The 27,655-nt window shown below is 53.7% G+C and overlaps 1 protein-coding gene across 3 annotated transcripts in view; it reads right to left on the bottom strand.

Annotated features, from left to right (window-relative positions):
• TSPAN9 (tetraspanin 9) overlaps nucleotides 1–27,655 on the bottom strand; it is a 207,859-nt gene that overhangs the window by 80,489 nt on the left and 99,715 nt on the right. For 2 of the 3 annotated variants that reach the window (XM_023182959.1, XM_023182960.1), the window contains one exon: nucleotides 3,032–3,111. In XM_023182959.1, coding sequence (XP_023038727.1) covers nucleotides 3,032–3,094 — 63 coding nt within the window. In that variant the 5' untranslated portion in view covers nucleotides 3,095–3,111. Of the gene's footprint in view, nucleotides 1–3,031; nucleotides 3,721–27,655 lie in introns of those variants that run through there. The other variant, XM_023182958.2, reaches the window with a different exon arrangement.

Here is a 27,655-nt window from a genome sequence, read left to right as displayed (position 1 = left end):
GTGTACGACAGCTGCACCTGTCCTCCACGTGGGAATCCTCCCAGGCGCTCAGAGGCACAGGGGGGCGGGGGCGGTGGGTGGCGGCAGCAGTGAGTTTGGAGAAATACCAGATAGGCTCCGGGATCTATGGGAAGAGCTCTATCTATTGATTGCAGGCCTCAGGTTCAACTCTAATGCTTCAGAAAAGCCTCCTTTTTGGATCTGAGCCACAAGACTACAAGTTAAGGCTACAAAATTCCCAACAATTGCACCTGGTCCCAGAGGGCTGGGCTTGACCCAGCCTGCATGCTTCCCCTTCCCCCCTGCACAAGACAGCAGCAGAGGCCCCCAGGAACCCTGACTCATCAACGCCCCACGTGCCTTTGAGGTTTTCCCTTCCCATTCTGCTCCTTCCTCTGCTCCTTCGCCAGGATCAGGCCAAGCACCAGACTGCAGGAAGTCTTCATTTGAGTGGAGCACAGTGACCCACCACCCCCAAATCCTGGCCAACACCCTGCTGCACCTGCTCCTCCACCTCCCGAAAAACACAGTGGCAAACACTCTTACACACAAGCATGAACTTCTCTTCTGCTAACTTCCCCATCTTACCTAAGATCTATGTCTTATTTCATCATCTCATTTGCTACTAGCATACAAGAAGTGGGTCTTGGAGATTCAGTTTTTCCCTGCTCATAGTATGTCATGGGAATCCTGAAAATATTAAGTAATCAGAAAAGTCAGAACCCAGGAGAGAACAACTCCTAGCCTGGTAAGAGAGTGTAATCGGTACCTTCTAATTAGGAAGAGACAGCAAGTTCTCTCGCTATCAACCATAAAGACAAAATATTTCACCAACTAGCTCATTAACCTCTGCCAAGTTTTTAAGGGAAGATGGGAAGAATCGCTTGTCATCCCATAGCTAAGGAGCTAGAAGAGCCTTTATCAGAGAGGCAAGCGTGAGATCTAACTTCTCTTCCCCATCAGGTGGAACTCAGGAGCCACTACCACATAACAACATGTTGTGGATTTACAGCTCTGGCCCTCCATGCATTCACTCACAAACATATAATGAGGGCCTACTATGTGCAGAGTATAAATCACTGTCCTAGCCAGTGATGGGGTCCCCAAACCAGCTTGGGCCCATCCTGGAGAAGAAAGGCACCGCAGGCAGTTATACCAACTCCGGCCAGCAGGTGGCAGGGTGGGGGCGGGGAGGAGCGAGCGCAGCGGAGTGGGGTTACAGGCCCCAGGGTCTTCCTAATAAGGCTTAATATAGGCAGGGTGGGGTGAAACAAAAAGGTAAGTTGAGACTACGAAAAAGGACGGAGAAAGAAGCTGTGAACAATGAAAAGGACAGCATTCGTGTGAGTCCAAAGGCACCAGGGAAGCACGCACCAGTACTTGGCTGACAGATGCTGGCAGACGGGTCACAGGACCAGGAGGCACTGGCCCACGAGGCAGCCAGACACATTCCAGTGGTGCTCGCCACCAGAAAAAGAATGAGACTATCTGCCCCAGCTTCCATAAAACTCTAGGCACATGACAGGTAACATCCTAATAGGGTGGCTGGAGGGTCCAACGCATGGTGACAACTAGGGGACTCCAACTCAAGTCATCTCAGACCAGTCTCTGGAAAGCAGCCCACGCCCCAGGCAGGGAAGGGGGCTTCTCTCCCCAAGAGAGAAGATGAGGATGCCTGCCCCCACCCCAGGAGGCATGTAACCAGTGAGGTGAGGACAAGGAGGGAGACCATCACGGCAGCCCCTGTTGGACTGGAAAGGAAGCCCAGGACTTCAGGGACCAAGTGATTTGCCCAAGGTCACACAAGAAGCTAATGCAGAACCAAGACTGGAGCCCAGTCTTCTTCCTGTGCTTGCAATTCTATGGGAAAAGTCACCCCCTCCACACACACCCCCACCCTAAAAAGTTTTTCAGCTAATGTGGATCACTCCACACAAAATGCCTCTTCAGCACAACTGCGTCTTCCTGACTTCACTCTGAATGACTTTCTCCTGCCCTCAGTGCTCCTCCTGGACCACGGGCAGTGGGCAGCTGACAGCCTCCAGAGGGCAGGACAGACTCTGGGACAGAGCCAAACATCTGCGCTAAGTCGGGGCTTGGGTGAAGAAAGGCAGAGACGGCAGCTGGGATGAAGGAATGATTCGAGATGAATTTAAGAAGTTCTCAAATTTTCCTAACCAGTATTTCTTACGCACGTGCACATATGTGCACACAGCCTCCAGAGTCACACAGAGGACAGAGGGCAATTCCCAGCTGCCCTACCCATTCATAACTTTTCTAGAAAAGGGCCTCTCACCAAGGACATGGGCACTCTGCTCCCAGAACCTGGAAGCACGTGGCCAGCCAGCTCCCTGCCCGGTCCACTGCAATCCCTCAAAAGCAGCAGCCAGCCACCCGATGGCAGCATGCCCCCACACCCCTCCTTTCCCACCCAGGCCCCAACCCGGGAGCATATCTGAGGACTAGCAAGCAGGTCCATTGGCTTGGGACAGGGGCTCCTCCTCTTTTTCCTAGGATTCACTGAAAGAAGTGGGAAGATGTGTGGCCTCTACACCCCGCCCCCCTCTAACCCACTCCCACAAAATGCTGCAGCTTGTATTCTTGTGCATTCAGGAGGAATATAAGAAGAAATTCAGAAATACATCCTCATTTGTGCCTATCTCCAACTCAAGCTCACAGCTGTTAAAAATTCTGACCCCACAGCCATTACTGCAGGCTGCCCAGTCGGAGGAACTTCCAGCTTAGGTTTTCTTATAGGGGAAGGAGGTGGTGCCAAACTTTGCCAGCCTCTTAGGAATAGAGCAAGTCTCTCCTGAAGACAGGCAAGCTGGAGCTCCCATTCCGCCACCAAAGAGAGGGAGAAAGGAAAGACAAAGGTGCATGAAAGGGGGGCGGGGGCAATTGTTTTAAAAGCACACTTACCACTGCGCAGAGAGCAGAGCAATGCAGCGCCGAGGAGGGAGAGGGTATTCACGCTATGGTAAGCCAAGAGGAGAACAGGGCAAAGGGAGAGAGAAACGGAAGGACTTACCCAGAATATCAAATTGAAGAGGAACATCATGTACTTCAAGCAGCAGAGGCAGCCCCTGGCCATGTTGCACTTCTTAAATTCTAGGAGGAACACAAAGGACAGGTCCAGGTAAAACACCACGTACTTGCTGCCTTTGGGTGCATTGTACTTGTCGGTCTTAACGCCGGCCTCGGCGTGGCTCTGGCCCCGGGAGCCCGCGGTGCCGTAGAAGGCGCCGGCCGTGAAGCCGCGGCCGAATGGGCGGCCGGAGGTGGACGGCTTGGCAAAGTCCGAGTCCTTGCTGTCCAAAGATGGACTCCGGTGGATCGAAGAATCCTCGCTACTCGACTTCTCCATGCTCACGGCGTTCCCGGGGGGCGCGAGGGGCGGGGGGCATCGCTCCCAGAATGGGACGGAGGGGGCGCCCAAGTCGGGCGCGGGCTGCGGGCGGGCCGGCGGAGCCTTGCACGCCCCCTCTCTGCACCGGGGCGCACTCGCGGCCGAACCCCGCGCCCAGGGGCTGCTGCCTCTCGGACCGCTCCCTGCCTCTGGCCGGCGGGCCCGGGAGGGCTCTGCGGCGCGGCGCGGCTGTCTGCGCGCTCGCGAACGATCCCCGGGAACCGGCTCGCCCGCGTAACTCAGAGTCTTTGGGGAGGCTGCAATTTGATTTCTCTTTCCAGGGCGTCAGCTCGCCTCCGGCCGCACTGGCCGCTCCACGCGAGGCAGAAGGGCACCGGGATCCAGGCTCCCTGGGCACACCTCTCCCAGCCCAGCCCAGCCCCAGCGCTGAGCCCCACCACTTGGCCGGCGCTCCGCCTCCTCTCGTTCCGCGACTTTGCGGAGCTGCCGCCGGCCCTGGGCTGCCCCGGTGCGCGGCGGACAGTGCCGAGGGATCCGCCGCAGCTGCAACCGCTGGGCTTTCCCTGCGAAATCCCGGCCCCGACTCGCGACTCTGAAATCGCCTGGAGCCCCCTCCCCGGGCCCTCGGCCCCGCCCCCTGCTTTGCATTCGACCAATGGGCGCGAGGCCTTCCCGGCCCCGCTGGGGAGCCACCCCCTCCCCAATGACACACTATCTTTAATGGGATTAGCGTTCCGCTGTGTGCCTAAACAAGTGCGCCGCGAGCCCTCGCTAAATGTCAAGGGCTCTGCAGCTGAGGGGTGAACCAGAACCTTCAACGGAAAGCGCTGGTGTCTTTTACCCGAGGAAGGGAGCGGCGAGAGGAGGGGGATGGCTGGAGGTACCCACGGCCCAAGCAAGCCAGAGGAAAGGTCTGGGGAGAAGGACTGGATGGGGACACTAGCGCGGCCGCTGTCGAGCTGGCCGCCGCCCCCTATGCACGTGGGGGCCTGTCCGGCCAGGGCACGCGGTCTCCCGGTTAGACCTACACACTCTCTCACACACACATGCCTTTGCACACGTGGGTCTGGCTAGGGCGCACAGGGAGAAGGGACCGCAGGGAGGCGCGAGGTGTCGGAAAGCGCTGGGGGCCTCCACGGGGTGCGCGCCGCCCTCCCCGCCCCCTCGGCGCGCACGCACGGGCGCGCACACACGCGGCTCCGCCAGGCTCCTGCAGCTGCGCGAACCCCTGCCCCCGCGTTCTCGGTTGGGACGCTGCGGCTGCTGGAACCCCGGGCAGGCTGACGGGGCAGGTGGACGAAGCCGGGTCCTATCTTGCCTTTCCTCACCCTGTCTGTGCCAAGAGTGATGTAGGGGTGCTCTTGGCCACTGTCTGGGTGCTCTCCCGTGAGGTCAGAGAAACAGCAGGAGGAATGCTTTTGCTCGGGGCTTGGGAACATCCTACCGTAAAACACTGCAACTGGGCAGCCTCCCTTGGGCTGGTGCAGAAGTCTGCATTGCCGACCGGGATACCACATTTTGCAGATGATGAGGATTAGAAGACTTGCGGGTGGGGAACCCACCTCTCTTTTCTGCTACCCTTCCAGTCGCTCAGGAAGAGAGTACTGAAAGCACCGGAGGGCAGGAGCCACATTTTACCAGGTTCTGTAACCCCACCCCCTACCACAGGGCTTGGCCTCTGGGAGGCGCTCACTGGGGATGGCTGGATGGAAGAATTCATGTCCTACCTGGGGCTGTGGGTGTGGAAAGTCCTTCCTGGATCCCAGCAGGTATCATGTCACACCTAGAACTGTGTGCTAAACCCTGGGTCAGGCCCTTGAAGAAACAGATATGAGAAGTGGGGCTCCCTGCCCTTCAGGCAGCCACAATCCACTTAGGAAGACAGGAGGGTACTAATCACCACGGCAGCACAGACGGGCAGACACAGAGCTACCACAACAGGCGTGGCCATCGTGGGAGGGGGACATTAATTCCAGTCAGAGGGACTTCCAGACCCTCATCACAGAGCTGTCGTGGTGACCTGTGCTGGTGGTGACCTGTGCTGGTGAGCCTGCAGCCTCACTGGCTCCCTGGCAGGCCCGCCTCCCAGAGGTGACAGCTCTCCCATTCTGAGTGCAGCTCCCCTACTTTAAAGGAACCTGCAGTGGTTTTACCATCCTGAACCCTTTCCCAACTCAGATGGGGAGCCCAACAATAAAAGCTAGTGTGTATTACAGCCACCAGCAGCTACTCTCTCTGGCTTCGGCGCAGCAGCCCCACCGATGCTGTCTGCAGATGAAGGGGCAGATGTCTAGTTGCCTCCTGATGTAGCACCAGGGCTGCCTGACTGGCATGGCTAATGCCTTTTGTCCTCTGCAGCCTCACCTGGCCGCTCCTGAGGGGCCCATGGCTGCCACTTCATTCTCACAACATTCCTTCTTTGATTCAGGGATAGATCATTTACCAGCTGGACCAAGAGTCACAAGACCTGTTTTTCACTTTGAGCTCTTTTTAGCTGTGTGATCAAGGGCAAGGCAGTGTGCCTTTCTGAGCTCCTGTTTCCACTTCTTTAACATGCGGATTAAAAGAGCTGGTGGATGTGAGGAGAGTCTGAGGACATGAGACTGAACAAATTGGAGGGGCTGATCCTACCAGTCTCAGGTGAGGAGCTGGTGTCACGGAGGGCCCTTGAGGGTGGCCCCCTCTACTTCCTAACCATTTTTCATCTCTTCTCCCCAGCTTACACCTTGCCCAGGGAGAATGGTTTCCTCCTTGTCCCTGGATCTTTCCACCTTCATTTCTGATTATAAATTAATTTGTGCCACTAGCCACTTCCTAGAAGTCTGAGGACCTTGGGGTTCGGGGGGTCCCCAGCAGGTAGGGGGAAACAACAGGCAAGTAAGAGAAAGTGGAGGCTGCAATGCAACAGTTCTGCCTCCTCTGGTCACACTTGTCAAAGGGCACTGAAGTCATACCTGTCCGTCCCTGAGCAAAGCTACAGTGAAGCCCCATCAGGGCACCCAGCTTATGAATCTTATGATTCATCAGAATCACGAGAGCAACTCTGACGTGTAAGTCTTTATATACCCCAGGAACCAAGCTTCCCACAACCTTACGAGATAGGTATACCCTATTATCCCCATTTTACAGAAAAGAAAACTGATTTCACAGCCCATGCTCCACACGCTCTTGGACTCTAAACAGTTTCTGCCCTTGAGAATCTTCCAGGCTAACAGACTCTTTATTTTTATTTTGAGACAGAGTCTCGCTCTGTCGCCCAGTCTGGAGTGCAGTGGTGTGATCTTGGCTCACTGCAAGTTCCACCCCCCGAGTTCACGCCATCCTCCTGCCTCAGCCTCCCAAGTAGCTGGGACTACAGGCGCACGCTGCCACGCCCGGCTAATTTTTTGTCTTTTTAGTAGAGACGGGGTTTCACTGTGTTAGCCAGGATGGTCTCGATCTCCTGACCTTGTGATCCGCCCGCCTCAGCCTCCCAAAGTGCTGGGATTACAGGCGTGAGCCACCGTGCCCTGCCAGGCTAACAGACTCTTAAAGCACAACGGGGAACCTAAAATACCATGTCCTGATGTGAGGTCATTAGATAAAAGGACCCTGAGTAAGGGGCAGTGCTCCTGGACTGCTAATGAGAAAGGCGAGTCATCACCCAGATGGCCTTGAGTGACCTGACACAGGCTGGAATAAGGAAGCTGGTGTGGGGAGATGCAGCGTAATCTAGTCGTATCTTAGGAGGAAGGTGGTAGAGCAGCTCCAGGAAGGCAGCTCTAGAAACACGTCCCTCCTCCTCCCTCTCTCACCATTAGCACGCCATCCATTGGTGCTGGCTTGTTCAAGAACAAGGACCCACGGAAGACACAAAGCTGAGTAAGACAAGGCACGGGCCTCAAGGAGCTCAGGATCTAGCTGAAGCGACCCACCTTCTACCCCCACTCACGACTGCAGCTAGAGAAGCCCATAGCAGAGTGATGCACAGAGCACAGACTGTGGCAGGATGGGCACCGAGCTGTCCCTTGGCCTCCCCTTGCAGAACGGTTCTCTGAAGTGGGTGGCCAGCCTAGAAAGGTGTGAGTGTGGTAACTTCGGGAGGCAGGGAGGGACAGGCCTGACTGAAGCAAGAGAAAGTGCTTAGAGGTCAAAGTGAGCTACCCTGTGGAGCCTTGCATGGCACATGAAAAGTCTGGGCTGCATCCTGCAGTGTCCCAAGCAGTGGGGCCCATGATTAACCGGTGCCCTAGGAAGCTGGGCCTGGCACTGGCATCGGGGTGAAGCAGAGGCGAGAGGTGAAAGATCAGTGGCCGTGGCTGCCTCGGTTCCTTAGACTGTGGGTACAGACGGAACAATCAGATAGAAATGGTGCTGCGAGACACCATCCCTCTGGCAGCTCCCGATCCTTCTCAGCTTGCCACCCAGGCGAGCTGGCAGGTGCAGGCTGCCCTTCAGGGGTTCTCTGAGCGTGTGAACAAGGCAGCCTGACTTCACTTTCCTTTTTTTTTTTTTTTTTAACAAAAAAAGTGAGGCAAGTACAGCATTCTCAGAGGGGAAGAAGAAAAGCGAATACATGAAATCAACATGCCACATCTCTGCTGGCTGGCAACTGGGGAGATGTGGGCTTTGGAGTAAATGCCAAGCTCTCGCTGCCTCTCTGTGAATTCCTCAGGCTGGCAGCATGAGACAGAGCTCAGTCTTTGGTCTCTCCCTCACCCACACACAATCAGAGTCAATGGCCCACAGCCCCTTTCTGACCCCTGCTGAATGTTCCCACATTTGACACAAGGTGCAGCTTGTGAGGCACCCTGTGCCTTTAAGCCTCAAACAAGGCAGCCCCCCCCACAAAGCCAGGGTTCAGGTTAGACACAAAGTGGCGCCTGCCACCCAAAAGAGCACGTGAGACGGGCGCCATTTCAGACGGGAGAGCTACTCACCTCCCCCCGATATTTAAACTCCAAATATGGGATCTTCTTCAGCTATACAGAAAATGCTTTCATTGCTAAGCAAACCATTTAGCAACCGTGCCAACAAAGAACGATGGAGAGGTCCCTAAGGTGGTGGGGAGGCTATAGGGCAGGTGCTTTCCTCTGCCTCAGAAATTAAACAGCTAGGAGATTGCATGTTGCCATACTTGGCCATGATTCAGGAAGGATGGTAACAATGACGGTGAAAGGGTTAGGGTAGAAAAGAAGGAATGGTACTGTTATTTGTTTTTAATCTGTTTGTTTTTTTTAAGTTTCTGAGACCAGTAAAGGAAACAAAGGCCAGGCGCGGTGGCTCACACCTGTAATCCCAACACTTCGGGAGGCCAAAGCAGGTGAATCGCTCGAGCCCAGGAGTTCGAGACAAACCTAGGGAACCTAGTGAAACCCTATCTCTACAAAAAATACAAAACTTAGCTGGGTGTGGCGGCACGCACCTGTAGTCCCAGCAACTCAGGAGGCTGAGGCGGGAAGATCACTTGAGCCCAGGAGGTCAAGGCTGCAGTGAGCCATGATTGTGCCACCGCACTTTGCTTGGGTGACAGAGTGAGACCCTATCTCAAAAAAGAAAATTAAAGAACAGAAAAAAACAAGCAGGGTTCGGCTTTGGTGGGAAAGTTCACAGACAGCAGGACACGAAGAGTAGCCAGGGTACCTCCCTCTCTGGAGAAAGGTCTGCTCCTCCCTCCTTCGACTGAAACCACAGTTTGCCCACCTGCCTCTGCTCTGGTCACTGAGCTTCTAAAAGAAGGCAGAGGCTGTGTCTGGGTCATTTTAGTCCACCCCCAGTGCCCATCAGTGACCACCCCACAGCAGGTACTCAGGAAGTGCTGGAGGACAGAGGGGAAAGGAAGACCAGCGTGCCTACATCTTGAGCTCTCCTCAAGGATAGCCTGACAGCCCTGAGTTCATTAACTAAAGAATGGGACCCAAGCCAGAAATCTATGGAATTGTTCCTGGAAAGCAGGATATCCAAGGGCGTCTGAATGCGAGGAGCTGAAACACCCAGCTACAGATAAGAGTGCAAATGCCATGCGGTCAACTTGTTTCACACACAACCATATCCCCAGCACGCGGCACAGCCTGGAATGGATGGATGGATGGATGGATGGATGGATGGATGGATGGATGGACGGACGGACGGAAGGACAGATAAACAAACGTATGGAGGAAGAGGTGGGAAAGATCTGAGGTAGAAAAAAGAGAAGACTGAGACAGGAGCAAGTCAGGGAACAGGGCAGCCCCTCGACCTCTGCCCAACTGGAGTGGGCTGGGCCTCTTGGAGGGGCTCCACGGAGCACAGCCAGGAGCACTGCTGCCCCAGCTCCGACTCTCTGGTGAACTCTCTTACACGTTCCCTAGTGTTACGTGTCACCTCTCAAAGCCCAAGAGCAAAGCTGTCCCCCGGCTATGGTCAGCCCTTGTCAGAGGCCACTCCTGGCTACCAGAAAACATGGCCATGCACAGACCCTTGGCTGTGTATGCACTCTACCCATGACAGGTGGGCACACTGCTCAGAGCACGTACTGGGGCCTTCGGACAGGTCAATCAGCTTAGCTCCCAAGAAACAGGGGCACAGCTATAGACCAGCTACAGGAATCCTGCCCCAGCCGGGAGTACCGAAAATGTGGCTTCTGCACCGTGAGGAGTCAGGCAGGTGGTGTGGATTGTCACAAAGCCAACCTCACTCCCACTGTCCCCGAAATTGGCTCACACCACATGCCCTGGTGACTGTGGGTCATCTGGGCTCAGATGCCTTCAATGACCCCTGTCCATACCACTATCCAATTCAACCACAGAGAACAAAACTCTAGTAAAATAACAAAGGGGGAACACGCTGGGCTTTGGGACTAGATGAATCTGTGTCCAAATCCCATCTAGAGTGAGTCACCCCACTGCTGGATGGCCTAGAATGACCACTTAACTGCTCCATATCTGTTTCTTCAGCTAGAAAATGGAAATAATATGCACCTTCCCCAGCACTACGTCAAAAAGTAAGGAATAAAGGTTACAAGGGAACACAGAAGGTGTTCAATGGATGGAGGCACTATTATCATTCCCAACAATACTTATTATAGTCAACATGGGCCCAGCTCCTGTCTAGCTACAGTGTAGCTGAACAGAGAAACATCAATACCTAACGTTGTGTGGCTGACATTCTCAGGGAAATGCTGTTTGCCCTCCTGCTCCCCAGGGAGGCCCTCAGCTCTGAGCCCTCGTCTCTTCTGCCCAGCTTTCCTGTATTTCACCATCTCCTCCGTTCCAGGGCCATCTGCATGCTGGTGACCCCTAAATGCACACCTGGACCTGACTTGTCTCCTGAGTCCCTAGTACAGATCCCCAGCTCCTGCGTGTCATCCCCCTGGCTGTCTCACAGACAGCTCCAGGAGGCACTGACCTTGCCCCAAATGTGCTCCCTGGCACTATCCGCCCCTTCTCAACAAATGGCTTAAGTTCTCACCCCACTGCTTATGCCAGAAGCCCCAGAATCATCTTTGGCTCCCGGTTGTCACTTGCTCCCACCTCGAAGCAAACACAAGTCCAAGCAGCGCACCTGGCATCCTCCCCGGCCCCGCCCTTGTCCAGCCCTGCTTCATGGCTCGCCTGGGGTCCTGCGGCAGCCCCCACAGTCCTCCATTCCCTCCTGCGACCATCCATTCACCAAGAGCAGCCAATGCGATCTTCCCACTCACGTGCCTCTCCACTGTAACCTCATCAGTGGCTTCCCATCGTACTTGGATTACAATTGTGTGTGTGCGTGTGAGTTTCCTAGTCTCCTTTTCTAGTACAGTTCAAATCCTTAGAGCAACCCTCAAGGGCGGGCACGACTGATCCCTGCCTTTCTCTCCAGCCCCTGTCCAACATTCTCTGCTCACCCATTATTGCCACAGCCGTGAACTCTCGGCGCTCGGCCCTGCTCAGAGCCTCCGCCCAAGCTGTTCCCTCTACCTGGACGCTCTTCCTGGGCCCACTGCCTCGCTTCACTCTACTCACCCCTGAACTCTTGTGAATCGTTGAAGAAGGTCTATTCTGGTTTTCTGGCTGCCTCCCACTGTCAAAATTAAAGCCCCCTTTCTTTCAATACATCTCCTCACAGAGCCATTTGCCCTTTTTTTTCTCATAGCAGTCACCGTCATTGGAAAGTCCACGTTTGTCAGGGTGACAATTTTACTGTCTGATTCTTCTACTAGACCATGAACCCCAGAGAGGCAGAGACCGCATCTGTCTTTCTCACTGCTTTACACCCAGTACCCAGTACTATTCCTGACCGACAGTAGGGGCCCAATCAATACCTGATGAACGCATGCAGAGCAGCTCGAGGGAGGGCATGCACAGGGCAGGCAGGGCCAGCAGGGAGGGCTTCCGGGGCTTTCCAGGTGTCTGATCGCCTCGTGCCACCTAAGGAACAAAGCCTGAGGACACTGATGACCTGTGTGGCCTCTAGTTGCTCAACCTCTGGTTCCTCAACTACAAAACAAGCAGGCTGGACTAGTTGTTTCTCTAAGGTTCCTTGGAGCCCTGAATTTCGCACCCTATGAAATAGGACTGGAAAGGTGGGGGGGGGTGGGGGAAGAGCACCTTGGCAGGGGGGCAGCTGGGCAGAGCCAGGGCACAGCAGAGGGCCCAGGACATTTGGGAAGCACCCACACACTCCACTGGAATGAAGCTTTGCAGAAAGGGAGCCTGAAAGGAGGGTGGGCCAGAGCACAGATGACCCTGGATGCCAGTTTAAAATCTGCACAGGCACGTCCCCATCCTGTTTCTCTCAGCAAGTCCATCTCCTATGCCTTTCTTGGCCTACACTCCCACCAAAATGAACCCACATCAAATTCCCCCTCATCCCCTGGCCTTTGCACTGGATGCTTCCCTCCTCCTGAAACCCCCTTTCCCCCACACCCTGAATGGCTAACATCCACAATCCAGTTGGCATCAGGGTGCTGTCACCTCCTCCAGGAAGCCTCCTTGCTATACCAGTAACACAGAGTTAATCCTGCCATGATGCCACCTGTCCCCTGACCTTCCCCCACCCCCAAATTGTGAGTTCCCTGAATGCAAGGACTGTGTCCCTCCTCTTTGTCTTCCAAGCATTTGGCATTTGTCTAGCACACCGGTGCTCTGAAGTCACTGCTGAATGCATGAGTAGCAACAGGAAGAACCTTTGTGTACACCTTAAGGTGAAAGCAGCTCTTTAGAAAAATCAGCCTTTGCTTGGAGCAGGGGAAGCTTTGCAAAAAGAGTAAGAACGGCCACTCCTGCAGGACAGTCATCTCCTCTTAGAGAAGGTTTACCAGGTAAGAGGGGGCGGCAGAGACTGGGCCCTAGAAGAACAGGGCTGACAGACTGCCTGGACAAAGAGCCACCCACCTGGGGTCTCGGGCCCTGTTTTCCAGGAAAGTTCCAAAGCAGCCTCTCTTTCATCCTAAGGCCGATCAGCATCCCTGTCAGACCCTCAAAAGGGCCTGGAGTACGAGGCACTATGCTGGACAGACAGATGTACCTGACATACACATGTGCACACACTGAGCCCACTGCTCCTGGAAAACGGGAGAAAGAAAGCATTTGTTACAAGTACTTATCAAGGAAGGCAGGTGGCTGCGGGGAGGATGAGATAAGGCAGACCGCCGGGCACAGGGAAGTGTGATGAAGCCTACGACTTACTGCCATGCACCAGTGGAAATGTACTGACCCAGCAAATCCAATATTCCTAAACCACTCCATGGAGGGTGCTGACTTGCCAGCTGGGACGGCGCTCTGTGACCTCGCATCCAGCCTGACTGTGCAGCCGGGACCCTTCTGCTGATTTCAGGAGCTGCTGCCTGCTGCCTCCCTCGGCCTGCTCTCCCTCTACCGGGCTGGTACTGGAGCCAATGCAGAGAAAGGCCGTGTGTGAGCAGGACTTGGGGATGCTCTAAAGTGAAGAAGATGGAGAAGAACCAGCACCCCAGATTCCACACTGCAGCCCTCAGGGGAGGGAGCCTGTGCATGTTCCACTCTCACTGATAGAGTGAGAGGTGTCTGGATGGGTGGCAGGGGCAGACTTGGGCACCCCTACGGCCGTCTTATGGCTCGAAGGCCCGCAATGCATGAAGTCACTTGTGGTCTCTGAACCTCCATCGGCCGCTCTGTAAAGTGAGGCAGGAGCACTGGCCGTCATCTGTCATCTCACTCTGTCTCTCTTCCCTCCTCCCCGTCAGGCTGGACCGCAGCTACGGGGCTGTCATTCCAGGTGAAGGGGGGCCTCCCACTGAAGGGGGCCTCCTAAAGGCATCCAGCCCATCCAAAACCTGGAGACAGCTTTTCTCATCTCAAGGTACTTGAGGTGAAAATGGTCACAACTCGCACCCTCAAATCAGCCATCCGGGCTACCAAACCTCTTACAGTCCCAAAAGGTGCTTTCAAAGGCTCTTAGGTTGCTCCAGCCCAGGTCTGTTCCTGTTGTAACCCAGGCACACATGACTGGGCTGCCTCCTGTCTGCCAGTCTCCTGACCGGGCTCCCTGCACCCGCTCCCTCCTTAGCCACCCTGCCACATGCTGCCACTAGTACTGGCCCAAGCCAGAGCTTGGCACATGCCATCAGCTCAAAAGCTTCCCCAGGGACTTAAACACAAATGCTCAAGCTTGTCACTGGGGCCCTTCTACATGGTACTCTGTCAGCCTTCTTCCCCACGAATCTCAGACCTGTGCCCTCTGCTTCCAGCAGCACCAGCCCCTCGAGGTGCAGCCTACCCCTGTGCCTGCATGCACTGCCCTCCACCTCCAAAGCCTCCCCCCATCCTGCTTGGCCTTGAGGAGATGTTTCAAGGTTCATCTCAAATGCCACATCCTCCATGAAGATCCCCCAAAATGAAGAGAAACTCTTCTTGTTATAGTCGTCTCTTTTGGACACTGATTTTACTCTGCATTGCATCACAGTTACTTGCATAGATGCTTTTTCTTTGTACAAGACTAAAAGCTCCAAGGGGCAGAGCTTACCCGTGCTCCTCTTGCAGCAACCAGCCCAGCTCCATACATGGTGAACACTTAGGAAACTAAAGAGCAACTGAGTCCCTCCCACAATGCACAGAGCCCCCGAGCCTCACCCCCACCTTCACCACACATACTTACCTCAGCGCACATGTCGGACACCCTCTAACACTGCCCTCAGCCTATCTGGGAGGTATTCACCTTGCTAGATCACAATCATGTGTCCTCTCTGGAGTCACCCACCACAGCCAGCCACCTACAGAAACCACTGGGGGGCTCAGATGTCCAGCCTGGAGCTCTGAGAATGTGGCTGGGCTCCGTGAGGCCCAATGTGTCCGGGTGGCTGCATGTCGCTCATTCTCCAAGCTCCGGCCCCCAAGAGGCGCTTCCACATCCCAGCCAGGCCAGGCGCCGGGGCACACCTGCTCTTCCCCTCCCCCACACTGCTGCCAGAGGAAATGCCAGCCCGAAGCCACGGCCAGCTGGACACAGCAGGGACACGCCCTAGGCACTGATGCTGCCCCCTCCTTTCCTCTGCCACCCAGGCCTGGGCCTGACTAGCACCCTGGTGCGGCCCCCATCCCTCCATGCATGTACATTCCCCCTGCCGCTCTGTCTGCTTCCTGCAGAGACGAGCACACAGCAAGCACAGTGGCGCTGCAGGAGCCTGACAGGGCACGGAGCAGGCCACCCCAGCGCTGTGGAATCCAGGGAGACACCGACAGCTCCCTGAGTGCAGGGCACATGTGTTGAATGAATGAATGAATGAATGTGAGCATGCTTCTGTTTCCTCATCAGTATAACGGCGTTAAGTGTGACCGTGAGGGACAGATGAGGCGGTGTCTGGGAAACTACTTTATCAAGGGGGAGGCAGTTGTCCTCAGAACCGTTCACCCCCACACACCACAGCCAGCCATCACACTTCACAGGAGCTCGATAAAAGCGAGACACCTAAGCTGATGAAGCAGTCCCTGCAGAGGTCCCCAGCGCCCATAGGTACACCACCCTGGGTTTGCCACGACAGACGTTCCCAAGGAGAATTAGCCTTTTTTTTTTTTTTTTTTTGTTTTTTTTTGAGACGGAGTCTCGCTCTGTGGCCCAGGCTGGAGTGCAGTGGCCGGATCTCAGCTCACTGCAAGCTCCGCCTCCCGGGTTCACGCCATTCTCCTGCCTCAGCCTCCCGAGTAGCTGGGACTACAGGCGCCCGCCACCTCGCCCGGCTAGTTTTTGTATTTTTAGTAGAGACGGGGTTTCACCGTGTTAGCCAGGATGGTCTCGATCTCCTGACCTCGTGATCCGCCCGTCTCGGCCTCCCAAAGTGCTGGGATTACAGGCTTGAGCCACCGCGCCCGGCCGAGAATTAGCCTTTAGGGAGCAAATGCTCCATCTGCATCTGGGTGAAGAGCAATAAAAGGAAAGGGTGGAACAGAAGGACCCCTGAGTACTTGTGGGAACTGGGGGCTCAGCCTGGGAGTGCTCCAAGGACCTGCCTAGGGAGAGTCTGGCCCATCAGGAAGGGCTTCTTAGAGAAGGGGTACGTGCTGGGCTTGCATGGCATCCAAACAGAGTGAGGACAGAGGAGAGGGAGGCCTGCGTGCCTGAATACCACAAGCAAAGGCCTGTTCATTGTGACTCTTGCAGCTTTTTCGAAGGACTCTCGTACTAATGATCACATCTGATCCTCACCACACCCCTGCAAGATAGGCAGGGAAGTTGTCCCAGTTTGTAAATGAGGGAACAAAAGGCCAAAAAGAGGAGAGCACTCGTCTAAGCAAGTTAGGAGAGCTGGGACCGGAACCCATGTCTCCTGACTTCCAAAACAGTGATCTTTCCTTGCGCTAAGTGGCCTCACCTGGGTCCAGTGCTGGGCCCTGCTTTTATGGACGAAGCTGGCCACTCCTGGACATACAGATACCCATGCCACACGCACAAAGGGAGGCAGAGGAAGAAAGGAAGCAGGCTGAGAGGACGCTCATGCATTTCGGATTACCCAGCTAGGAAAACAGAGACGCCCCACATCGCAACACCAAAGGACAAGCCCTGTCAATCCTGGAAAACACACCACTGCCCCACCAACCCCAACCTTCATCACCCTCATCCAGTGTCCTCTGTGCTCTTTCTGACCACACGGCGTGAACACAGGTGATCTGCCAAGTGAAAGAAAACAGAAGCCCTCCCCTTCAAAAGCACAGCACAGGTAGAGTAGAAGTAACAAGCCAGTGGTGGGCTGGTAGATGTTCAACAACCAGCTCTCTGGGGGAAAAGCCCCGATTCATAGTGCTTGCCAATGCCGTGGTGTAAATACTCCCACCACGGCCAATTTCAAGCTACCAGCAGGCAAATGTTCGAATTACTTTCTAATAGGCTCTCAAGAACCAGCACAAGTAGGCTCCAGCAAACCACTGTAACAAACCCATCTCCCTCCCTCCAAAGGAAACTCCAGGCAGAGAAAAGAAACCCAGCACCATCCTGCCCCCTCCTCCCCAGGAGTAAAAGTCTCAGGTCCGAGCTTGGGGAATAGAAACAGAGGCTGGACGAGCCACAGGGAAAGGATGGGGCAGCCCTCTCTCTGGTCTCCGGGGGCCTCCCCAAGAAAAACACAACTGAAATTAGCTCTTAGACTACAGGGATCCTGTCTCTTAAGTGAGACCATGCCACTGCTCTGTGCAAAACCCGCTAATGCCTTCTCATGTCTCTCAAAGAAAAAGTTCTTAGAAAAAGTTGCGTGTATACACACATATACACACACACAAACTCCTGGCCCACTCACTCCACTCCAGCTACATTGTCTTCTGTGCTATTTCTTACATTAGAGCCTTACATTGGCTGTCCCCTCTGCCTGGAATATTCTTCTCTTAGATCTCAGCATTGCCACTTCTCTCAGCTCCTGTAAACCTCCACTCAAAAGGCATCTTCTCCATGAGGCCTTCCCTGACCACCCCATTGAAAACTCTGCCTCCCCCAGCACACTCCACAGCTCTTCTCCTGCTCTGCTTCCTCCCCCAGCACACTCCACAGCTCTTCTCCTGCTCTGCTTCACTTACTGCTGTATTCCCAAAGCTACGAACAGAGCTTCACACAAGGCAGGTATAAGTATCTTTGAAAGAATGAATGAATGCCTGGGAAAAGTCTCTCCCAAACCCCTACGTGCCATCTTGGCTTCCCAAGAGCAGGCAGCTGGGGAGTGAGGGCGCCCTGTAGTGAGCGCCTGCCCAGCTGAGACTCAGGATACTGCGTTCTTGCCTCGGCCCTCACATCTGTGACCTGGCACAGCTGCACCCTCCATCCCAACTTTGCACTTCATTTTCTCTCTTTATTTAGGCTCTAATGGGAACCTACATGACTACCCCTGGGCAGTACCGAGGGCCAGAGCTAAGGCCAAACAGGACACCAAGTCTGAAGGCCCCTGAGCTCTGCAGTGAGAGGCTGCAAGGTCAGGTTCGAGGCATTCTCTTAAAAGGTCTAGGAAAGACAAGCCCTTGGCTTCCCCTCTGCACCAGCCACACCCCAACTCCAGCTACATCCATTCCCCATTCTCCAGCTCTAGGCCTAGAAGAAACCCCCCAAAACATTCTCTACCCCGGTGGTTAAAGCCAGCAGAGCCCCAAGCCCAGGCGGCTGCCCCACCAGGCCTCAGGCGGGCTCCCCACATGCCCAGCGGCCAGCTCACGCTGCTATTTTAAGCTCTGCGGGCCCAGCTGCAGCACGTAGCCACAGCAGGCTGGCAGCCGCGGTGGAGGTAGGGAAGCAAACTCACCAAGGAGTGCTGACCTGAGGCGCTCGGAAAGGGGAAACTGGTCATCCCCTTACCACCGCCCCTTCTCTACACAGACTGGAAACTCCCAGGCCCACCCTCAAATCCACCAGCCATGGGGAAAGGGAGTCAGAAGCTGCACTGGGCACGCCCACATTCCATTTCTGAAAGTGACCCCCTGAGTTTCCACAGCAAAATGACTCCTAGCCCCACCCTGCCAACCCCTAGAAATTCCAGCAAAGCTATAACAAGCACAGCACCCATCTTCCAGGTACTAACATGGGACAGATAGCAAAAGCACAGGCCAAAGAAAGGAGTTAACCTGCTACTGTCTGAGACGGCTTATTCACCGAGTCCCCCGACTTCCTTCTCCCGCCCCGTCTCCCCTCAGTGACTGTGCACAGTGCCAGGCACACAGCCACACTCAGTAAATAATGACTGCTTCTAAATGCATGCTAAAACCAAACATGATGGAAGTGGTCGAGGGATAACGCAGTCTTCACTACTCTTATCATGAGGCTCGTGATTATCTGCGTTTCTGCTGACCTCATTGGACACTGAAACAGAATAAAGACTATAGAGACAAGGAAGCAATGGAGTTTAGTAATAAAGCAAGGATGCCTCCCTGCTGGCCAGGGAGAAGTCTGCCATTGCACCACTCCAGTGGGACAGTTCCACTGCATTCCCTGTGAACTGTGCCCCTGAAGTTGTGCCACACAGAGGCCCTGTTCTAACCCCCGCTCTGCCACGGACATCCAAGCCTCTGAGAGCTGGCTTGAGAAGGAACGCAGAGAACAGGAATTCCAGGTGCAAGGATCGCACAGAACAGGAATTCCGCGTGCAAGCTATTCCCATCCCCAACCTCATGCTGCAGAGCATCAGTAAAACCATGCAGGGCAGGATGGGCCACATGTGCCCAGGGCTACCGGCAGCATCCCGCAGCTCTAATCGCTCAGCTGAAGCAACATTGGCCCCAGGAAAGAGGAAGGAGATCCAGACGGTACTATCCTCAGGGAGCTCTGCTACCTTTCCCCTTGCTGCCTGTCTCTCTCAAGACTATACCAGCCACCTACACCTTAAAGAAATAGATTCATTACCTGGACTGGGGGGAAGAGGGAAATTCCCTGGACTCTTTCTTTCTTTCTCTCTCTTTCTCTTTCTTTCTTTTTTTTAATAGGGTCTCACTCTGTGACCCAGGCTGGAATGCAGTGGCACAATCTCAGCTCACTGCAGCCTCCACTTCCTGGGTTCAACTGAGCCTCCCACTTCAGCCTCCCAAGAAGCTGGGACTACAAGTGTGCACCACCACACCCAGCTAATTTTTGTATCTTTTCTAGAGCCAGGATTTCGCCATGTTGCCCAGACTGGTCTCAAACTCCTGAACTCAAGCGATCTGCCCACCTCGGCCCCCCAAAGTGTACATGTGTGTACCGTGCCTGGCTGGATTTTCTTATTGAAGGAAGATCCCAGAAGCTGTGGGCCTTCAGAGATCATTGGTCTACTTCTCCCTCCCACTCCCTTCCCTGGCTTCAGTCAATCCAGAGCCTTCTGGACATTTCTATTACAATTGTAGAAGCAATGACAACAGCCTGCATTTACAGAAAAATGGACGCTGTTCAAAGGAATTTCACCTACGTGACCATCACAAAAGCCCTAGGAAGTCACTGCAGCAGACCACAAAAAGATTCCAAAGGTGAAGTGGCAACACCGAGGCCAATCACCGAGTAGACTGGAACCCGGGTCTTCACACAACTAGTCCACTGTTCTTTCCCAAATGCCGAGCTCCCTCTAAAACTTTTTCTCTAAGTGTAGGTCCCAGGCCAGTTGCTCCAGAATCCTTGGGTATTTGGTGATGAATGTAAATTCTGGGGCTCACTCTGGCCTAAAAGTATCTGGAGGCAGAATGTTGATAACCTGCCCTGTGAATGCTCTGCGGGGGGTTCTAAACTGTGTTAAACCCTGACGGCCCCTGCTTTTTCTGTTGCCTGGATCTAACTGACTCGTCCTTTCACGAACCAAGCAGCAGCTAATCTCCAACCACCGCTAGCAACTCTCCCCAAACTAGAGCCTCTCTGGGTACAAAACCTCCATTGCTGTCCTTGGGTTTGTCTCCCTGAAGACACATGTGCACCTAATCGCCAAGGTGACCCTTACACATTTCTGTCAGGAACTGGAAGTCACGCCAGCTGGGGAGACAATCCTGGCCAAATTCTCCTCTCCTCACCATGAGAAGGGACAGATCTCAGATCTGCCTAAATCCCTCTGTTCAGCCCAAGCCCATATTCCAGATGTGCCTAGCGCAGAGGGATGCAGTGGGAGAGAAAGGAAAGGAAGGAGCAGCATGAAATCACTCCAGAGTTGCCTTTCTTTACGGCACCCTGGGGCCCCCACCCCTCCAGAAGCTTTCTGTGACCACTTGGCCACCGCGGGCGCTCCCACTTGCACGTGTCATCAGCAGTGGCGCTAGCTCTGCCGTTGACTGTTCACTTTCAGGTACGCCCTCACCCCAGCAAAGCCGACAGAGCAGATCCCCAGTATTCCGAGCCTCAGTCCCAGAGACAGCTCTCAACCTGCCTCAGGCATCTGTCTCCCACCATGCGGCCCTGACCCTGTCTCCACCACGCCGTGTTGTGCTCAGCTCCTGACTGGCTGTTGCAGCCTCAGGGAGGGCTGCGTGGCCTGGCTCGGCTCTCTGCCTGCCTGCCCCAATTCTAGGCTCCAATTAGCCTCCCCTCCCTTGGCATGGAGGCTCCTCAGGCTGATGGCCCAGTTACAGATCCCTACCTGGTGGTCCCAACACACAACTTCCTCCCACTTTCTCCCACTCACTGCTTCTCGACCACACGGCCTCGCTGACAGCCTGAGGGGCAAGTCTCTCTTTGCAGACAGACCTGTCAGCTGCAAGAGAATGGGGTGCCAGTTGGATTCCTGCTGAGTGTCCTTTAGCATCTCCCACACCCTAGTCACATGCCAGTTGCTCAATAGCACTGCTGAATGAATGAATGGGCAGACGAATGAATGAAGAACTGCAGCCCGGCCAACTTTTCTGGTGGTATCTAGTGCAAAAAAAGAAAAAAAAAAAGGGTAGGAAGAGGGAAGAAAGTCATAGGAAGAGAAACAGAAAAGAGCTCACTCACATAAGGCCAAGAACAAGGCCATCAGCTCAGAGGAGGCCGTGGGCCCCAGGCAGCTCTGGGTGGGCACAGCAACAGCCTTCCTACCTTCCAAACCCTGAAGCCCCCACCCTCCATCAGTAACCGGACTTAGCAAATCAGCAGTTTCTTCATTCCGTCAAGCAGAGCATCCCCCAAGCAGAAAGCCAGTCTGATCTGGATGAATTGATTGAGTAATTAACTTCCCTGATCTGCTCCCTCTCAGCCCACCTTTCAGAAAGGGATGGCAGTGCCCCACAGGAGGGCTGACTGGGGGCCGGGGGTTCGGAGGGCTCCAGCCTTCTCCACCAGCCCCAAGTTGCCAAAAATTCCTGTCTACTCTACATCACACACAGGCCCTCCAAAGACCTCAAAGCCCCCTGCAAGGCACACAGGCCTCCAACACACAAACACAAGCGCACAACACATGTGCACGTGCATGTCCACACACTGACTACAGGAACACCTCTCAGTGAGCTTGGATTCTGGCTGTGGTTCCAGTTTTGAGCTCAGGCACCCGTGGGACACCGCAGGCGGCCTGTCAGATACAGCAAAGGAGCAGGGAGAAGCAGGTAGAATGAATCTGGAGAAAAGACTGAAGCGAATCACAGAAAGTAAGAGGCAGTGCAGGGCAGAGGGAAGGGCACAAGGGCTGGGGTCAGAAGGCCCAGCTGTGAGTCTCAGTTCTGTCTCCTAGGGACAATGTGACTTTAGGCATGTCACTTAACCCATAAACTTCAGTTTCCCCATCTACAAAATGGGCATTAAACCTCCCTCCTGGGCTGTCCTAGGATGAAATGAGCTCACTAGGTGTTACTGATGTCCAGTCTCCTCCCCTCTGCTCAGGCCAGAGGTTACCAGGCAGCTTTGCTGTCATTTCTCAGCTCTCACTACCATGGGCACTGCCTCAGGATTCTGGGCCCCACCTGCCTACCTCCACTTTCTGCCTTAGAGATGTGGATGAGGTGGTAGGGAGACATGGGTCAAATCAGACATATCTTATTGAAATCCCAGCTCTGCCCCATGACAAGGCACGTTCCTTCTCTGCATCTCAGTTTCCTCGTCTGAATTATGGATACAATAAATGTTCAACCACACGCAGTTGATGATCTATGTCCAGGGCCCGATTCCGTGCCTGGCACACACTACACTTCATACACAGTAGATAATATCTATTTTAATTATCATGGCCATCATGATTCTGGCTGATGGAATTAGTCTTCCCCTCTGGAGTAGTAAAGCAGAGGCCTAATTCCTCTCCCAGGTGCCAGCCTCTCGAACATAAGATGGTGCCACGTGCCCTGAGTCTTCTCTTCCCCAAGCAAACATCCCCCCCACCCATCTTTCCACTGTGACTCATGCCAAAGCCCCTGCCCAGTCTCCTCCTTGCCTCTCCTGGTCTACCAGTGCCCTCCCTAAAATGCAGGGCCCTGAACTCCTACATCTGAGCCATACAGTACCTCTAGCCCCACCTAAGCGCCTGGCACACAGCAGGTGCACAGAAAAATAGAATAACTTAGTGGATTCATAAGTCAGGACTCTGTTTATCATTTTAGTATGAAAAATAATCCCGTTAACCTAAGATCCTAAGACTTCTGTCTCAAGATCAAATTTATTTTAGAAAGGTGATGTTAAGGTGATGCAGACCTTGTTAAAAAGGGCTCATCTGAGCTTCCTGGGTGAGAGGCACTTACTCTGGACACATCGACGAAAACAAAGAAGGTGAAAATCCAATTTCAAGAAATAAAGCATCCGAGTTATAACAGATATTCAACTGTGACCCACATAAATTAACCTGTTAATTGTTTCCATTTGCTTTCATCTGTAGCAACCCCTTGCTTTTCAAACTGCAGCTTGTGACCCATTATTGGGTTATAAAATCAGCTGAGTGGGTCAGAAGACTTTTTTTTTTTTCTTTTAGAGAAGCATCTTGCTCTGCTGCCTGGGCTGGAGTGCAGTGGTACAATCATAGCTGACTACATCCTTGAACTCCCAGGTTCAAGTGATCCTCCCGAGTAGCTAGTAATACAGGTAAGGGCCACCAGCTTGGCTAATTTTATTTTTTTGTAGAGACGGGGTCTCACTATGTTACTCAAGTAACCTTCCCACCTCGGCCTCACGAAGTGCTGGGCTTACAAGCACGAGCCACCGTGCCGAGCCCAGAAGAGTATTTTTAAAAAATAAAACAGAAAACACCAGAATGTATCTCACATGGTAAAGATAAGATATTATTTCATGAAACATTTTCTCAGGTGTAGCTGTGTGTGCCCTGAATTACAATGTTTGGAGAAACAATGCCCTGGGTCTTGAATGGTGACACGAATGGCCCACAAGTCTCGGAACACGGGTTGACTGCTCATGAGAATACACACTTTCTAGGCATGAAACTCAGAGCTGCTTACTTTCTGCAAGGATCTGCACCTGGCCAGGAAGCTTTACCAGCTGCAGGAAATACACTGGGATTCACTCTCAATATGGAGATGTGCCAAAAAGTTACGTGTACCGTGAGAAGAGGCAGCGCAGTGTATTTCCTGTCAGTGGAAATGTGTTCCTGAGTCCGTCAATCTGACCATTATCTCTTAGAAAGAACTCTGGCTGAGAATCTGGATTTCAGATGCTCACCTGCAAAACGGGGAGAACAGTGCCCCCAAATCTGGAATGGACAATATGTAATATGGACTCTTTATTCATGGATTCATCACTTGATTGCTGAAACAAATCAACATTGGTTTAAAAAAATGCATGAAGCTAGCTCAGAACAGAACCATACCTTCCTAACCTATTAAATGAGAGAAAACCAATTCTAAAGCAAGCCAATATTTTACCCGTTACAAATTCTACTCAGCTGTCTGCCTCATGTGTCTACAGGAGACACCACCTCCTGCTGGTTCTCCAAAACAGAAGGAAAACAGCACGCCCTCATGCATCTGAGAGCTCTGTGCAGGGAGGGGACAATGGCTGCATCTCTTGTTTCACTTAGGGCAGAATGAGAGGAATGGGCTTAAAATGCAACAGGAAGCCTGCAGAGGACAGAGCTGTTAAAGACGGGAACAGGTGACTGAAGCAGGTGCTAGCTGCCATCCTGGGCCGGTTGAACCCCACCCCACCTGGAGTCAGAGCGGGGTGAGTGTCGGGGTGTGTAATGCATCCAGCACGGTCCCTTCCTTCCTAGATGACTTTGGGAGGTGCCTTCCTGTCTGTGGCATCCATGGTTCCAGGATGAGGCAGGATGATGCGTGTGGGGTTGCCACAAACAATGGGCCCTCTCGGCCGGGCCCCGCAGCCTATTTCCAGCTCTGATAGTTCCTGTCTAATGCCAACATCGACAGAGGAATCCAGGGCATCCTGCACCCAGCATTGTTCAAATCACACATTCCTCTTCAGAAAAAGCTACAGAATAACTCTCATTCCTCCACCCTCCCAGGAGAAACCACATCAGAGAATGAGCAACCAGATCCCCACGTGTGATGGGGACCAAGGGGGATGGACGGGAGCCACAGGGTGTCTCCACCATTGTCCATCACATCCCCCACAGCAGACGCAAAGAATGCCCAGAAAGCTCGCCTGCCTGACCCACAGCTAAGCCCACCCTCAAACCACACAGCCACGGGCAAGTGGGCGCGACCAGAGGCCCACCTGTACCCCCACCCAGACACACCACAGTCTAAGTGTTACTGTTTCTACACCACCCATCTCATTGACATGTTGTGAAAACTGCAACTAAACTCTCAGGAAAGGGAGGAAGAGATGTTTATGGAGAGCCTCCTAAGCATCAGGCACCGGGTTAAGCATGAGCATCAGAAACCCCTTCATCTGGCCAGGCGCAGTGGCTCACGCCTATAATTCCAACACTTTGGGAGGCCAAGGCGGGCGGATCACCTTAGGTCAGGAGTTCAAGACCAGCCTGGCCAACATGGTGAAACGCCATCTCTACTAAAAATACAAAAGTTAGCCAGGTGTGGTAGCACATGCCTGTAATCCCAGCTACTTGGGAGGCTGAGGCAGGAGAATCGCTTGAAACCAGGAGGTGGAGGTTGCAGTGAGCTGAGATTGCACCACTGCACTCCAGCCTGGGCAGTCAGAGTGAAACAACTCTTTCTCAAAAAAAAAAAAAAAAAGGGAAAAGAAACCCCTTCATCTCTGTGGGTCACCAGTCACAGCTGAAGACAGAAATGCAAATACAGGAAAAAAGCACAACTGTTATGCTAAGCACTGTACGGAGAGTGGATACACGGGTAGGGAAGACGGTGAGAAAAGGTCACAAAAAAAGATAAGAACGGCAGAGATACAGAAGCATACAGGGGGAAAAGGCCGGCATTGCCCATCCCTGATCAACACCACTACATGAAAACACCACTGCCCTGTGTGCCGTGGCACCATGCCGCCTGCAGAACAGAAACCTGCACGACTGAGGGCCAGGGGCTAACCATCTGCCCAGAGACCCATCGGTGGGCAAGACACGGCCCAGACACAGCCGACAGGACCTCACACCCGTGGCAGACAAGGACACTGGCCGTCACCCGCCTGTCCTTCTTGAGTAAAGTGGACTCTGGCTGAATCATTCTGTGATTAGGAATTTCACTTCTTTGTTTCCTAGTTGTAAACTTGGGAACATTACAAATCATGGAAATCCAAATTAAAACAACCAAGCCACCACTGTTTACCTATCGGGTTAAGGCTGGGGGCAATGGCTTACTCCTGTAATCCCAGTACTTTGGAAGGCGGAGGCAGGCAGATCACTTGAGGTCCGAAGTTCAAGGACAGCTTGGCCAACATGGCAAAACCCCATCTCTACTAAAAATACAAAAACTAGCTGGGCATGATGGCAGGCGCCTGTAATCCCAGCTACTCGGGAGGCTGAGGTAGGAGAATCCCTTGAAACTGGGAGGCGGAGACTGCAGTGAGCCAAGATTGAGCCACTGTGCTCCAGCCTGGGCAACAGAGTGAGATTCCATCTGAAAATAAAAGTTTTTGGCCGAGTGCGGTGGCTCAAGCCTGTAATCCCAGCACTTTCGGAGGCCGAGGCAGGCAGATCATGAGGTCAGGAGATCGAGACCATCCTGGCTAACACAGTGAAACCCCATCTCTACTAAAAATACAAAAAATTAGCCGGGTGTGGTGGCAGGAGCCTGTTGTCCCAGCTACTTGGGAGGCTGAGGCAGGAGAATGGTGTGAACCCGGGAGGTGGAGCTTGCAGCGAGCCAAGATCACACCACCGCACCCCAGCCTGGGCAACAGAGTGAGACTCTGTCCTCTGTCTCAAAAAAGATTTTTAAGTGACAAAATACCTAACAGCTTAAATTTTTTTTTTTTTTTAATTTAAACAAGGCTACTCAATGCTGGCAAGAGTGTGGCGCATCTCCTGGGGGTCCCACCACCTCCCCACTCCCCCGGCTACCTCTCGCTCACGGACCCCTAACTGGCCTCCCAGCCACGCCTCATCTTGCCCTGCTGTCCATGGTACTCTTCCCGCAAATGCCGGGCGACTTCCTGACACGCGGCTCTGTGCATTTCACTCGCAGCTGACACACTTCAATGGCCCCAATTTTCATGGAATATTTAAAGAGGGGCTCTGGTGGGTGATAAAGAAAAGACTGGGCAACTCAGGAGGACCTGAAAGGCGCACAATTCTCAGCCGAGTATGGAGGGAGATGATGTAAAGATGGGAGAGCTGCTTTCAGGTCTTCTTGGGATTTTCCCTAACGTCGGACCTTCTTCGCTGTGACAAGCGCCCAGAATAGAGTCCAAGCCACCAAAGGAAAAGTAAGGAAGTCTTAGCAGCAGCAGCAAAGTTCTTAAACTATTTAGTCTTCTTTCAGCTAACTTTTAAATTGTGATTGGACCAAGAGACAAAAATATCTTAATCAATCCACAGATGTGGACGGAACGTCCTTCATTACCACAGGAGGCTAACAGAAGGCAGCAGGGAGCACACGGACGCGACAGTCCCCAGCCCACACTTAGCTAGCGGCCATGAGCTACCTGGTATATGCCGGCTGCTTGCACACAGCCGCGTGCTTCCTCATGCCTTTGCACATTCTGTTCCCTGTGCAGAGTGCATGCCCTTCTCTTGGACACTCAGTTTTCTCCATGAAGCCCCTTCCTTCCCCAGCCCAGGCAGCATTGGACCTTCTCTTCTCCAATCACTGGGCTCCCCCCATTCAGACTCTCACTCTGCACCCTGCTCCGTACGGCTCGACGCTGAGACAAGGGGAGAAGGGGCACTGGGGCGATTGTTCATCTTTCAGTCCCAGGACCTAGCACCGTCCCTGGCTCACAGCAGGGGACAAATGGATGAACCAGCCAGGGAACAGAAGCCCGTGAGAGCCACTTCAGGTAGGGAGCACCCACACAGGTGAGGGCTGGGACGAATCTCACACCCGTGGCTCCTCAGGCCCTCTGAGAGCTGGGATGGGCAGTGCTTGTTCTGGGAAGGAGAAAGGCATA

The sequence above is a fragment of the Piliocolobus tephrosceles genome, chromosome 10 (assembly GCF_002776525.5).
Source record: "Piliocolobus tephrosceles isolate RC106 chromosome 10, ASM277652v3, whole genome shotgun sequence".
NCBI classification, from domain to species: domain Eukaryota; kingdom Metazoa; phylum Chordata; class Mammalia; order Primates; family Cercopithecidae; genus Piliocolobus; species Piliocolobus tephrosceles.
This window is presented reverse-complemented; position numbering and strand designations above follow the sequence as displayed.